This window comes from Panthera onca, chromosome D4 (genome assembly GCF_046562875.1).
Source record: "Panthera onca isolate mPanOnc1 chromosome D4, mPanOnc1 haplotype 2, whole genome shotgun sequence".
Classification (NCBI taxonomy): domain Eukaryota; kingdom Metazoa; phylum Chordata; class Mammalia; order Carnivora; family Felidae; genus Panthera; species Panthera onca.
The window spans coordinates 71901373-71914814 of NC_138351.1; the positions used below are offsets into that span (position 1 = coordinate 71901373).

At 39.0% G+C, this 13442-nt stretch overlaps 1 protein-coding gene and 1 long non-coding RNA gene across 3 annotated transcripts in view; one reads left to right on the forward strand and one right to left on the reverse strand.

The window, feature by feature from the left end:
* The window catches only part of LOC132663084 (uncharacterized), a 129348-nt gene that overhangs the window by 48140 nt on the left and 67766 nt on the right, over nt 1–13442 (reverse strand). The gene's annotated exons all lie outside the window — the stretch shown is intronic.
* Nucleotides 1–13442, forward strand: part of MUSK (muscle associated receptor tyrosine kinase) — a 92528-nt gene that overhangs the window by 9764 nt on the left and 69322 nt on the right. Inside the window, exons 2-5 of the mRNA XM_078436597.2 lie at nt 1248–1374; nt 6501–6652; nt 11510–11637; nt 12901–13042. Coding sequence (XP_078292723.1) covers nt 1248–1374; nt 6501–6652; nt 11510–11637; nt 12901–13042 — 549 coding nt within the window. The remainder of the gene's footprint in view (nt 1–1247; nt 1375–6500; nt 6653–11509; nt 11638–12900; nt 13043–13442) is intronic.

A 13442-nucleotide genomic window follows, 5' to 3' on the forward strand; every position in this document is an offset into this window, starting at 1 on the left:
ATTTTCTGACTATAGATTTGCCCATCTGGACATTTCACATAGGTGGAATCATGCAATATGTTGTCCTTCTGACTGGTTTCTTTCACCTAGCTTATTGTTTCCAAGGTTCATTCATGTTGTGGTATATATCAATACTTCATTCCTTTCTATTGTCAAATAATATTCCATCGTATGGATATATACCAATTTCATTTATCTGTTAATCTGTTGGTGGACACCTGGGCTCCTTTCACCTTTTGGCTATTGTGAATAACATTACTATGAACATGGTTCTACAAATAAATGAGTCCCTACTTTCTATACTTTTGGGTATATACCCAGAAGTGGAACCACTGGATCATATGGTAATTCTATGTTTAATTTTTTGAGGAACCACATACTGTTTTCCACAGAAGCTGCGCCATTTTACATTCCCACCAGTAATGCACAAAGGTGCATCTACCCACCTGCTTGCCAAGAGGTGTTGTTATCTTTCTTTTTGATTAGAGCCATTCTGGTGGATATGAAGTGGTATCTAATTGTGGTTTTGATTTGCATTTCCTTAATGGCTAATGATATTGAACATCATCTCATGTGCTGTGTCTCCAACACAAATGAAATTTGTACAAATTCTTTGGAGAAATGTCTATTCAGATCTTTGCCCAGTTTTTTCAGTTGGGCTTTTTGTCATTTTATTTACTCTTTTTCTATTCCATTCACATGCAGATCTGATTTTTTATAAATTGGACAAAGCTTAAGCTTATAAAATCTCTTATTTGCAGGAGCCCCCATCTAAGACCCTCAGTGGACTCTAGCAATGTGTTAATATGAACATACATTATTATGAAGTTTAGAAAAAATTGTTTTTAAACAACTGTTAAGATCTCTCTCTCCATTCTGACTTCTCTTCCCTTCAAGCTGATCCGTGTTGGGTGGCCACGGATATTTTGTATTTATAATTTTCTTTTTTTCCCTCAATGTGTGTACTCAAATTTATAACTTTGGGCTTCATAAAAGCTGGATCTGCCCCTACTTATATAAAATGAATTCTAAGTCCTACTCTCCTGAGAGCCTTCTCTTTTGATTCTCAAACGTCTATTTCGGAAGTAGAAACAAAATTCTCTACATACAATCTTCCTTCCTTTTGACAATTTTCTGCTATGGGGAAATATAATTCTCATTCAGTAGGTGACGGCCTCTGACTGCTCACAGAGAGTTAGTAAACAGCATTCTAGAATGTTCTCATCTGATTTCTCCTCTCCTTGTAGCTCCTGTCATCACTACTCCGCTGGAAACAGTGGATGCCTTAGTTGAAGAAGTGGCTACATTTATGTGTGCAGTGGAATCCTATCCCCAGCCTGAAATTTCCTGGACCAGAAATAAAATTCTCATTAAGTAAGTATTCTGCCTTTTTCTGGTAAGGCTGCCCATGGCTGCCTTGCAATTTAACTTTGTCATCAATGTAACCACAGCTCTTGGTAGGACAAAAGCTTACCTTCTAAAATATGTAAAATGCAAATTTCCTCATTTTATAATTGTAAGATCTGCAAGTCAGTGAGGTTAAGAGAGTTGCCTAAAGCCAAACACTGATTTAATTGACCTGGGGATGTCAGGGCTATTTCATGGACTCCAGGTTAGGACCCAGAGGAAGTTTCAAGGAATTAAGACACACGATGATATCCTAAGGCCGGGGGTACAGGACACATGTTCCAGGACATGCTGGGGAATTAATAGGGACCAGACTCATCTCTACTTCTATTCCAATAAAGTAAAATATGTTGTCCAAGAACCTGACCTCTTGGTCACCAGAACTTTTTCTTTTGAAAGTCAGAAGAGTTTCCTAATATATAATGAGGCAGCCTCTTAAACAGACAAAAACTCCCATTTGACATGAAAGGGTCATGCTATCTTTTCCTCATTTGCAATAGCTATCTGATCAAAAATACTCCAAAAACATCTGTAACAAAGGGAACCACTGGCTTCTCAGCAGGCAATATAGCTTGCAGTAGGACCAGAATTCTTGAGCTGGTATCTACACACTCGGGTCCATGAACCTGCACGAGGAAAACTTATGTCTTTATTTGCACTAAACTCTAATGAAATTTAGTGTTTCCTTCAAGTACACATGTTGTAATATGGGAAATTACCCTGTGCTGTGGTCACCCTCAGGGTGTCTACCTGGAAAACTATGACAGAAGTCCTGGAATAGGAAGGCTGAAAATAAGATGCTTGAAATACAGTTTATTAAATCCATTTGAAATCTCTAGAGAGAACAAGGGGAAAGAAATGGGATAAGTCAATGTACTCAGGAATCTTGGTTCACTCAATGTTTATATGGCCAGTTGCTCTTGTGCCTCGGACTTCCCCACTGTCATGCTCTTACAAGGACCAGAGTAAAGTCTGAGCCCACAGGTGGAAGGCACCAAAGCTAAGGACATAGACTTGCTCTGTTGGAGAAACAGAAGGACAAGCGCACCTGGCCATGACGATAGCTTGCCAATTAGCCTGCTGAACAGCCATGGATTTTATCTATGTTCCTTGGGGAGAGTGCACGGGACCATAAAGGGACCACGTTGTATGTCACCAACAGGTGGTTGATTTAGGGGTGACAGAGCCGTCAGTCTAGAGATGGCACGATTATAAGCTTGTCTTTCCATCCCTTTCTACTCTAAGTGATACTCTTCTTTATTCCATCATATTTTCTATTTATTCCATCAATCTTTGGCAGGTTGCTATTTCACTTATGGCCTATATTCAGCACATCTCACCAGCTCTAGCTATGTTCCACAAGTGACTCTCTTCCTCAATGGCTCCATTTAACACGAGTCATTGTGCTAACATCTCATACACTACTAGCTTTACAATTTATATGCTCAACATTTTCATGAGTTTTGTCTATTATTTATGTCTTTATCTTCTATAATAAAATTAAATGTCTTTAAATAATACAGAAAAACCTCACTGTCAATATGCATCATGAATAACAGTGGTCATAAAAGCACCTGTGAAGGCAACACAGAAGTTACAGAGTTTTGTATTATATTACGGTTGTTGCTTATATCTTGGCATATGATTCATGTACTTCCCTACTTTGAAATTATAATAGTTGTTAGACAGGCAACATTCAATAGTCAAAGGTCAATGATCAAAGATTATTCTCTCCACTATGGCCCTCTACCATGCCTGGGAAGGAAGTGTATATATTTGAAAAATATAGCCTTACGATATATATATATATGTATACACATATATATATATATATATATATATATATATATATACACACACACACATATGTGTATATATATATGTATACATATGTGTATATATATATATATATATATATAGCCTTACGATATATATATATGTATACATATATATATGTATACATATATATATGTATATATATAGCCTTATGAAGTGTATATATTTGAAAAATATAGCCTTACGATCCTCTCAGATGTTTCTTTCTCAAGATTATAAGGAGATGAAGAAATGGACAATGGAAGAGTTTTTTTAATTACACAAAGAAAATCAACATTATAAGAATGCTATGAATAAAGTCACTTAATAAATTGGAATCTTCCCTTTATTATAAGGCAAAAATGTTACAATAAATAAGAAATAAATGGAGTTATAGGTTTGAATAGTTAGCTGTTAGTCAAAGGATCTGTGAAATAAGAAGAAATTACATTTTGAAAATATATTTGTGTGCCCTTTTAGGAATAATGAATAGCTTTACCAAAGAAACCTGACAAGCACTACTTTGCCAGGTGATAAAGGTCAATATTGATAGTGAGAAATCATATTGATAGCAGGCACCCTTGTTTTTTATGGGATGAAATGGCCCTCTACTTTTGTGATCTTCCTCTCCCAAAGCCACAAACCAAATTTTATCATAATAAAAATATAAGGCAAACTCCAGTAGAGGGGCATCCTACAAAATACTTTACACGTACTCCTCAAAACTGTCAAGGTCATCAAAAACCAAGGAAAGTCTTAGAAACTGTGACAGCCAAAAGGAGCCTAAGGAGATATGACAAATAAATGTAATGTAGGGTCCTGGATGAGATCATGGAAGAGACAAAGACATTAGGTAACACTGAAACAAATCTGAATAAGCTAAGACTTATATAAACTAGTTAACAGTATCAATATTGGGTCATTAATCGTAACAAATGTACCAAACTAATCTGATTAACAACAGGAGAAACTAGATGGAAAGAGGTATATGGAAAGTATCATCTTTTCAATTTTTATGTAAATCTAAAACTGTTCTAATTAATTCTATTTTATTATTATTTTTATTATTTTTTTATTTTTTTTAAATATGAAATTTATTGTCAAATTGGTTTCCATACAACACCCAGTGCTCATCCCAACAGTTGCCCTCCTCAATGCCCATCACCCACCCTCCTCTCCCTCCCACCCCCCATCAAACCATAAGAGACTCTTAAAAACTGAGAATAATGAATTCTATTTTAAAAATTATAAAGACTTGGGGCGCCTGGGTGGCTCAGTCGGTTGAGCGGTCGACTTCAGCTCAGGTCACGATCTCACAGCTCCTGAGTTCGAGCCCCACATCGGGCTCTGTGCTGACAGCTCGGAGCCCGCATCCTGCTTTGGATCTGTGTCTCCCTCTCTCTCTGTCCCTAACCCATTCGCATCCTGTCTTTGTCTCTCTCAAAAGTAAATAAACATTAAAAAAAAATTATAAAGACTTGAGCGTCCTCACCACCCACAAGCAATTTACTCAAATTAAGCAACATTGATGCAACAGCTTACAAATTTGGAAACTTTCTATTTCACAGAGTGGCTGGACTCTTGGTCCACAAGTATATATGTGAAATATTCCAATGTACGTATTTTCCCACGAAAAACGTAGCAAAACAACATTATGTGACACTGAGTATCATGGCTTTCCACAATTATTTATTGTTATTTTGTGAACTACCCAGTGATTATACTATCCTCAGTCACAAGAGACCAAAATTTACTACATGCTTTTATTCCCTTTAGTATCAGGAAGTGATGGTGGGCACCTGTAGAGATTAGAACATCAAGAAACCACTTCCTTTTCCACTGTTTGTTTGCATTTTAGTTTCCTATTTCTACTATAAGAAGGTGTCACAAACTTAGTGGCTTAAAACAATATAGGTTGATTATCTTACAGTTCTGGGAGTCATAAGTCTGAAATCAGTCTCTCAAGGTGAAAAGCAAGGGTTGACAGGGCTGCAATCTTCCTAGTGGCACCGGAGAAGAATCTGATTTCCCACCTTCCCCCAGCCTCAAGAAGGCTACCTGCCTTCCTTGTCTCCTTCCTCCACTTTCAAAGCCAGCAATCACAGCCCTCTGGCCTCTGCCTCAACTGTCACATCTCCTATCATCCTTCAGCTTCCCTCTATCATCTTTTAAGGACCACTGTGATTACATTGGGCCCATCTGGATAAGCCATGATACTCTATTTTAAGATCCTTGACATCTGCAAAATCTCTTTTGTCATGTAAGGTAACATATTCACAGGTTCAGGGGATTAAGACCTGGGTTGAGGTGGGGGGCATTTTTCTGCCTCATGTATACATTTTGCATAAAGAATCTTTATTTGGTCATAAAACCCCACTTTTATGTTGATGCTTCCGCTCAAATTTTTCTGTTTCCCTAATTCCTTTCTTGACAAACAGCATGTAATTTAATGAAATAATATATGTAAAACATACACTCACAGTTTGAAGCTGTTTTGCTTCCTTTTATATTCCAAGGAAGTAGAACTGTGCTTGGCACTTGTTAGGCATTCAACAAATGCTTAATAAATGAATACTCAGCTAATTGTTAGTTACTCCTCTAAGAATTTAACTCTTCCCACTGGTAACATTTATGTACGTGTGTTTGTTCTCTAGCTGTTACGTTCTAGTAATTGTGGGGAGAAGACTCATATACCTTGGTAATAATATACTTTCCTGAATAAAGTAAACTTTATGTTTGGTCTCATCAACAGACATCACCTTTTGAAGGCACTTTTTTTTTCTTAAATTTTGAAAGAGGTAGAGAGGGAAAGAGAATGAGCATGGAAGGGGTAGAGAGAGAGGGAGAGAGAATGAGCATGGGGGGGGGGTGCGGGGAGAGACAGAGACAGAGACAGAGAATCCCAAGCAGGCTCCATGCTCTGTGCTGAGCCTGTCGTGGGGCTTGATCTCACAGTCATGAGATCATGACCTGAGCCAGAGTCAAGAGTCGGATGAGCCACCCAGGTGCCCTGGAAAGCATTTTTGAAGGACTCAGGTGCTTTGGTCATTGGAGCATAGGACCAATCTATCGGAGCATAGCATTCTAATCTTAGAATGTAATGCTAGCTTTATATTACCAAAAAAGGTGATTCTATTATTCAGAACCCATCCAACTTTCCTTTTGCTTTTAACCTGCTTCTTCCATTGACAAGTCATCTACTGATCAGTTAATCACAGCCTGAAAAAAAAAAGTCACACAGGAGGTCCTAACCTGCCATTTCTGTCTGCGACCTGCAGGCTCTTTGACACCCGGTACAGCATTCGCGAGAACGGGCAGCTCCTCACCATCCTGAGTGTGGAAGACAGCGACGATGGCGTCTACTGCTGCACGGCCAACAACGGCGTGGGGGGTGCTGCGGAGAGCTGCGGGGCTCTGCAAGTGAAGATGAGTGAGTGGGAGAGAGCCTCCGCTCTTGATGTTAAAGCTGACTCGGTACACTCCGAAGCAGGCACTAAACAGTCTCCAGCACAGCTTGGAGGCTCAGCAGTCAGCCAAGCTCAAGTTCAAATCACACCCCTGAGGCAGTGAATTCTAGACCATGTATTCCTGTCCTCAACTACAGGCAAGCCCCTCAGTTCTCTAGGCTCTCCCGTTTCCTTGCCTGGACACAGCTCCCTATTTGCTCCACCTTGACTCCTTCCACCAGGGAACTTCCATCTAAAATCTTCTGCCTGCTCCCTTGAACCGGTTCCGTTACAACCAGACACGCTTTTTATCTCTAACTTCTTTGCAGACACTTCTACCCTTTTGCCTTATTTCAAACTTGATTTTCTTGGGTGACTTTTCAAACTTGAGTGGCCTTTCTGCTTCACTGGAGGCTACTTTTTCACCACCTTTCCTGTCTACAAGGCTAGCAAGGACTCGCGGTCAATCTCCTAGCTCTCATTGCTGCTTTCAAGCCATTACCTTTATATTGCTGTGCAAAATCTTCTCATGAGGGCATGTGCCGTTCTGACCATTCTCTCCTGTAACTCTATTCAAGTCACCTACTCATTTCCAGGTACTCCCCCTCAGCCCCCACCCCGCCCAATATCTACCAAAGACTTTGATTCCTATCTATCATATCTTTCCGTCTATCCGTCCCTACTCCTGCCACCATCCTAAGGGATTTTTTAACAAACCATGAAACAGCCTCTGGCCACTTTGTCCTTACAGCTCCTGACCTCCACAAGTCCAGTGATATTTGCCTTAACTTCTTATCAACCTATCCCATCAATGACCTTGTCACCCCCAGGAAATGGTCCGTATTTAAAATCTTAAGCTCCAGTATACCATACTCAGAACACGGACACTTCTATTCCCAGCGCTGTCCCAAGAAGAAAACACTTTCCCACACTCATGATGTGCCTCCATCTGTCTCTTTCTCAGCTAAGAACCAGAGTCAGGCTCCCTCCCTCCCCTACTCCCTCTGCAGAGCCATCACCGCATGTTCACATTCTCCTCCTTTCTCCCTTCCACCGACCCCCGTGGGGACTTACTCAGTTCTCTCTTCTTTTAGTCTTCTCTTGCACCTGGTGGTGTATCTTTAAGCACTCTTAGCACCCTCAGATCTCATGACCTCCTGTGCTGGAGGCACTAGCTGTTTGCAAATCATCTACCCTGTAATAATATAACTTTTATTTTCTTCTCTCTGACATCACGCTGCTGAGGGCAAAAATCACAAAACAGCCATACTGGCACATACGAATCAGCAGGGTCCAGTTCCACTCGGAAACTTTACTGCAAGTTTTGCTGTGATTCTTGATTAGCATCACTATTTCTCATATCTTCTTTCTACTGTGTTGTCATTGTTTTTGTTGAGTTCGCTGCTTCTTTTCAAAGTGTGAGCATGTGATCATATATAATCTGAGCATACGTTTTCTGATTCTTTGAATCGCTGAAAGTCTCTGCCTTTGCTCCAGGATAAAAACTTGTCCAGGTACAGACAAGAATTTCAAAAGGCTTTTCCCTCAGCTTTTATTAAACAATTATTCACTATCATATGACACGCTATGCTGCAGCTGAGAAAGCTTTTTCTTATTCCTAAAGGTAAATCTAATGTTTATCTTTCTTAAAAATATTACTATTTTCTCTTTATTTCTAGAATTCATAAGATTTTCACATTCATAGGAATATGTTAAATGTATTCTCTTACTATTCCTACTGTGTTTTAGGTAGGCCTTCTGAATCCAAAAAATAAGGATTTGTTGTTGTTTTTCAAAATGAGGTATATATTTTAATTTTTATTCCTCTTTATTTTATCTCATTCTTAAATTTTTATTTTTTATTTATTTTATTTTTTTAATGTGTATTTATTTTTGAGAGAGACAGAGACAGAATGTGAGTGGGTTAGGGGCAGAGAGAGAGGGACACACAGAATCTGAAACAGGCTCCAGGCTCCAAGCTGTCAGCACAGAGCCGGACGCGGGGCTTGAACTCACAAGCTGTGAGATCATGACCTGAGCTGAAGTCGGACGCTCAACCCACTGAGCCACCCTCGGGTGCCCCTTAAATTTTTAATTAGTACATATTAGATCTCTTTTTTTTTCCATTTTTCGTGACCCCATTTTTTTCTCCTCATACTTTCTACATATCTATCTTGATATTCTACCTTATTGGAGATTTATTTTAACTTTTCCTTCTATATCATGAACTCAGTCTTCAATATGACCATTCTACTATTCTACACTTACACTGAGTACTTTTGATCTTAAAAACCCATGTTTTTAATTTCTAGGAATTATTTTTCTGCTCCTTTTTTTCCTCATAGCAAAATCTACGTGTTATATGATGCAATATTTGTTCCTCTCTGTAAGGATAACACTAATGCATTTAAAGAAAAAATTCCTCTTTTCCTGGGGCGCCTGGGTGGCTCAGTTGGTTAAGCATCTAACTTGGGTTCAAGTCATGTTCTCACAGTTCGTGAGTTCAAGTCCCACATCAGGTGATCATGAGCCCCGCATCAGGTGAGCTCGAACCCTTTCTTACCATTGGGTAAGCCCAGCTTTTCTCTCTCTCTCTCTCTCTCTCTCTCTCTCTCTCCCTCCCTCCCTCCCTCAAAAAATTCTGTCTTCTTTTCCTTACTTTATTTCTGTTTTCTTTATAAGTTTTTATTTTCTTTCAGTTCTTTGCTTCTATGTTCATGTTTTGTTTTGTTTTTTTTCTCAAACCTCTATTAATCTTTTATGTTTGGTCAGACTTATAAATGAAATCCTAGATTCATCAGAATAGGAATGTAGTAGGGCTAGTGGGACATTGTGGGGAAGCTGGCCTGGGGGTTCTTCTGTAAGTGGGTAGGGATGTGCCCATAAGAAGGCATTCCTTACTTGAGGAGATCAAGTGAGGAAACTGGAATGTTCTCCTGTGCAACATAATGAAGGCTTGATTCTAAAGACAGAGCACATTTAAGTATTTCATTGCTACCTTTCCTTTGAGAGTTTCTCATATTCTCTCTGGCACTAAATGTTCTTTACTTTGGTTCTATCCCAAATCTCCTCTTTTTTTCTTCTTTAGGAAAGCTCACCCAGTCATGTGGGTATACGGTGGTGTGGCCATCCCAGGTGCTACCATTTTAGAATGCTCCCACACCACTTGGTACAGAGCTTCTTCCTGAGATGCCTAAGACCCCCCAGTCCCATCACTACTCCAGCTATCCAAGGATCACTCCCAGGGGCTCCCTCTCCCAAATTCCTTGTCACCCATCAGAAAATGGTTCCATGCTGGCACAGCATGAAGGTCCAACATCCCGCTTTAGCCAGATGACCAGCTCATATTAGTCAGTGCTCACGGTTTCACCTGAAGAGTGTTCCCTGACAGCGGGGAATCCATGACTCAACATTAGTGCTCACCTCATTCCCAGTGCACTTTATGTTCAACTTCCCAAAAGGGTTCTTCTCACTTCTCACCCAACAGATGACCAAGATATCTATTTCACTGAGAAGATAGGAGTTAACTGCTTTAAACAAAGGTTATCTGCTTAAGACATCTGCCATAGGGATCTTCAAGGAAACCGGTGGAAGGAATGGAAAACACTCTCTTTGACTATGTCATAGGAATATCAACTTTTAAGCTAAGCTTTTGCCAGCAGCTGTGTGACAACCCCACTCACAATTGAGGTGCCTCACCATCATCTAAATGTAGGGGTTCACTGTTGTTGATTAGGAGAGCTGTGTGCTTTAAATAGCAGGCAAAGTGACAACGTTGATATTTTCCTATAACATGCTTAAAGCCTGTCTTGTATTTTGTTTGTCACAGTGCAAGATCATACCAATTCTAAATGGCACTAAATTAGACATCAGACCATGAAGTCTTTGCAAATATCACTTCCAAATCCCATCAACCCCCACACGCACAATTAAAGTAGAAGGAAAAAAGTCCTTATTCCATGCTCTTCTGTCAAAGTAGCACACTGATTACAGCACATGACCTAAAAGAAATAGAATGCACCCATTTCTCAGTAGTCCCTCCTGCAAAGACAGTCCTCTGTTTTATAACTGTAACACGAGACTAGTAAGGAAATAAATGTAGTTTTCATTCTATATGAATCCTTCAAGTAGTAAAAGAACAGGCATCCTGATTTTGTAAATTCCTTCTACACGTTAGATTTAATCACTTCTGAAATCTTACTACTGGAGAATAAACAGAGGCTGGCATAATCTATTTCTTCTGAAAGAATTAATTTAAGAGTCTTTCACAGCACAGTAAGTTACAAAAGTTTGTCTTGCAGACTACAGTTACCCTAAATTCTATGACAGAATTTCTCCAATTACTGATATAAATAACATCTGCTTTACTTTCTAGAGGATAAATGTACCTAATTTTTCATCACGAAATTTAAAGGTCAAAGTAAGATGAAACTAAAGGGAAAGTAGGTCATAACTGAGAATGACATGAAAAATAGATCAAAAATGTCTCTTCAAATGTTTCCATGTCTGTTGGTATGAATTAAATAACGTCGAATTGTTATGGTGACAGTATACTTAGTCAACTTTTTATTAACTATCTTTTAAAGTGAAGAATACTATGACCTCAAACTCCTAATATGTTTCATGAGTTTGTGTTTTGCAAATAAGATATTAATAAAACAGACATAACCTAAACTTTGAAAAATGATTTCTGTCGATACCCGCTAAAAACCCCTCAGCATTTGATAAATTCTATAATGTCATCAATTATTCTTAGAGTGGATATTTAAAACTAAATAGAAAAGAGAAAGCTTAATGCAGCCATATTGCATTTTTAATTTTGAATTTTTATTTCCCTTTAGAACCGAAAATAACTCGTCCTCCCATAAATGTAAAAATCATAGAAGGACTAAAAGCAGTTCTACCATGTACTACAATGGGCAATCCCAAACCATCAGTGTCATGGATTAAGGGGGACAGTGCTCTCAGGGTAAGTCCTTATTACAAAAACGTGTCTATACAACATATTTTCAAGTAGGGCAATTTTTTGCAAACTCAGTTACGTGAGTCCAAATTTCTAGAATAAAATTTCCCCTTTTATAACATTTTAACCACACGTAAATATCCCTGTTCCCATACACACAAACTATAAGGCATTCCAGCTGGGGGTGGCTAGGGGAAAAAAAGAGACGGGAAGCAACAGTTCTTTTGAGGGATGAAAAAGGAGGCCAAGCAAAAGCAACGGGAGTGGGTTTTGTTGGCTGGTGGGGTGGTTGGCTCACGCGGGTTTTAACATTGAATCTTTGAGACACAGGTGACAAAAAAGATGAAACTAAAATCCAGGTTTTAGACCCGACAAGCAGCTTCTGGGAGGAGAGAGAGAAAGGAGGTTTGGAAGCATGGACGGGAGAACCTCCGGAGTGGAGTTAGAACAGCAACACTCAAGACCAGTGAACTAACACCTTGACAAATTCCTCGGTCACAGAGCAGTCAGATTAAAAACTTAGTGCTTACGTGCTTGTTTTGCACTGCTTTGGAATCTCATACCTACGTTTACTGGGAAATCATGACACTGTGTCATTACTGTCACCTACTAACTGTGAACGCAGTGAGGTTTTTCATCCTACTCTGCTCAGAATATTCCACACAGAATACACAGGTGTTGACATGCGTCCGTCAACTGGAATGAAGTATAAAATCAGTTAGCTTGGTTTCACTTGACATAAGACAAATAACGTGAAACTGTTTAAGGTAGCCTAGGTAATTTTCTGACTTTCCTTTTCTTATAAATATCAGTGGGTTTCCTACAATAAAAAAGTAGGAATTTTCGTATGAGACTGAATTTAGAGTCTCCAAAGGTAAATGTGGTATTTTAACTTCCAAGACCATCTTTTTTTAAATTATTTGTAGAATTTCCCAATTTTCAAAAAACGTATATTTTCCTAAAGATACCACATGGAGTGTTTTGAATCAAAGAGACTTGGGTGTAACTTTTAGGAAATCAAGTAAGCCTACTGTCCTCATATGATGAAAGACAGTGAAAATAAACTATATATTATAGAACCATTGTTAAGCTTCGTTTAGGTAATCTTATACTGTGTCATTTAATACAGTATGTTATACAAAATAAATGCCAAATGTTCAAATGATGCTTTTGATGCTAGCAGCGATGATAATGACCTGATGAAATAAGGCACATGTATCCTTGATAAAGCCATGGATGTTTTAAAATTCATGTCCCTATCCCTGGCAGGAGAATTCCCGCATTGCAGTTCTTGAATCTGGGAGTTTAAGGATTCATAATGTGCAAAAGGAAGATGCAGGACATTATCGGTGTGTGGCAAAAAACAGCCTCGGGACGGCATATTCCAAATTGGTGAAGCTGGAAGTTGAGGGTAAGGAGTTGCATTCCTTCCCATTCTGGTGCTGTTCGAGGGACCCGCCCATTCTACTCTGACGGCTGGACTGTTAGCTTGCAAAGGCAGAGATGTGGGTAGACCAGTCCCATCCACTGTTCCTCATACGACACCATAAGTTCAAAACTATGGAAAGAAAAACTGAAAAGAGAACGAAGTGTTCACCAGTATAATAGGTCATATCCCATCTACTGCCCACGGTCACTGGTAATTTTTAACAAAACCAGACTAAATTCACTAAGATACTAAAACAGTAGAACACCAGTTCAGAACTTCGGTCTGGCTTGGACAATTCTCCCTTGCTTATGAATTTGAAAAGCCTCCTTTTATCTCTTTCAGCACAGAGACATGACTTTTTAAAACATCAAAAGAAAATAAG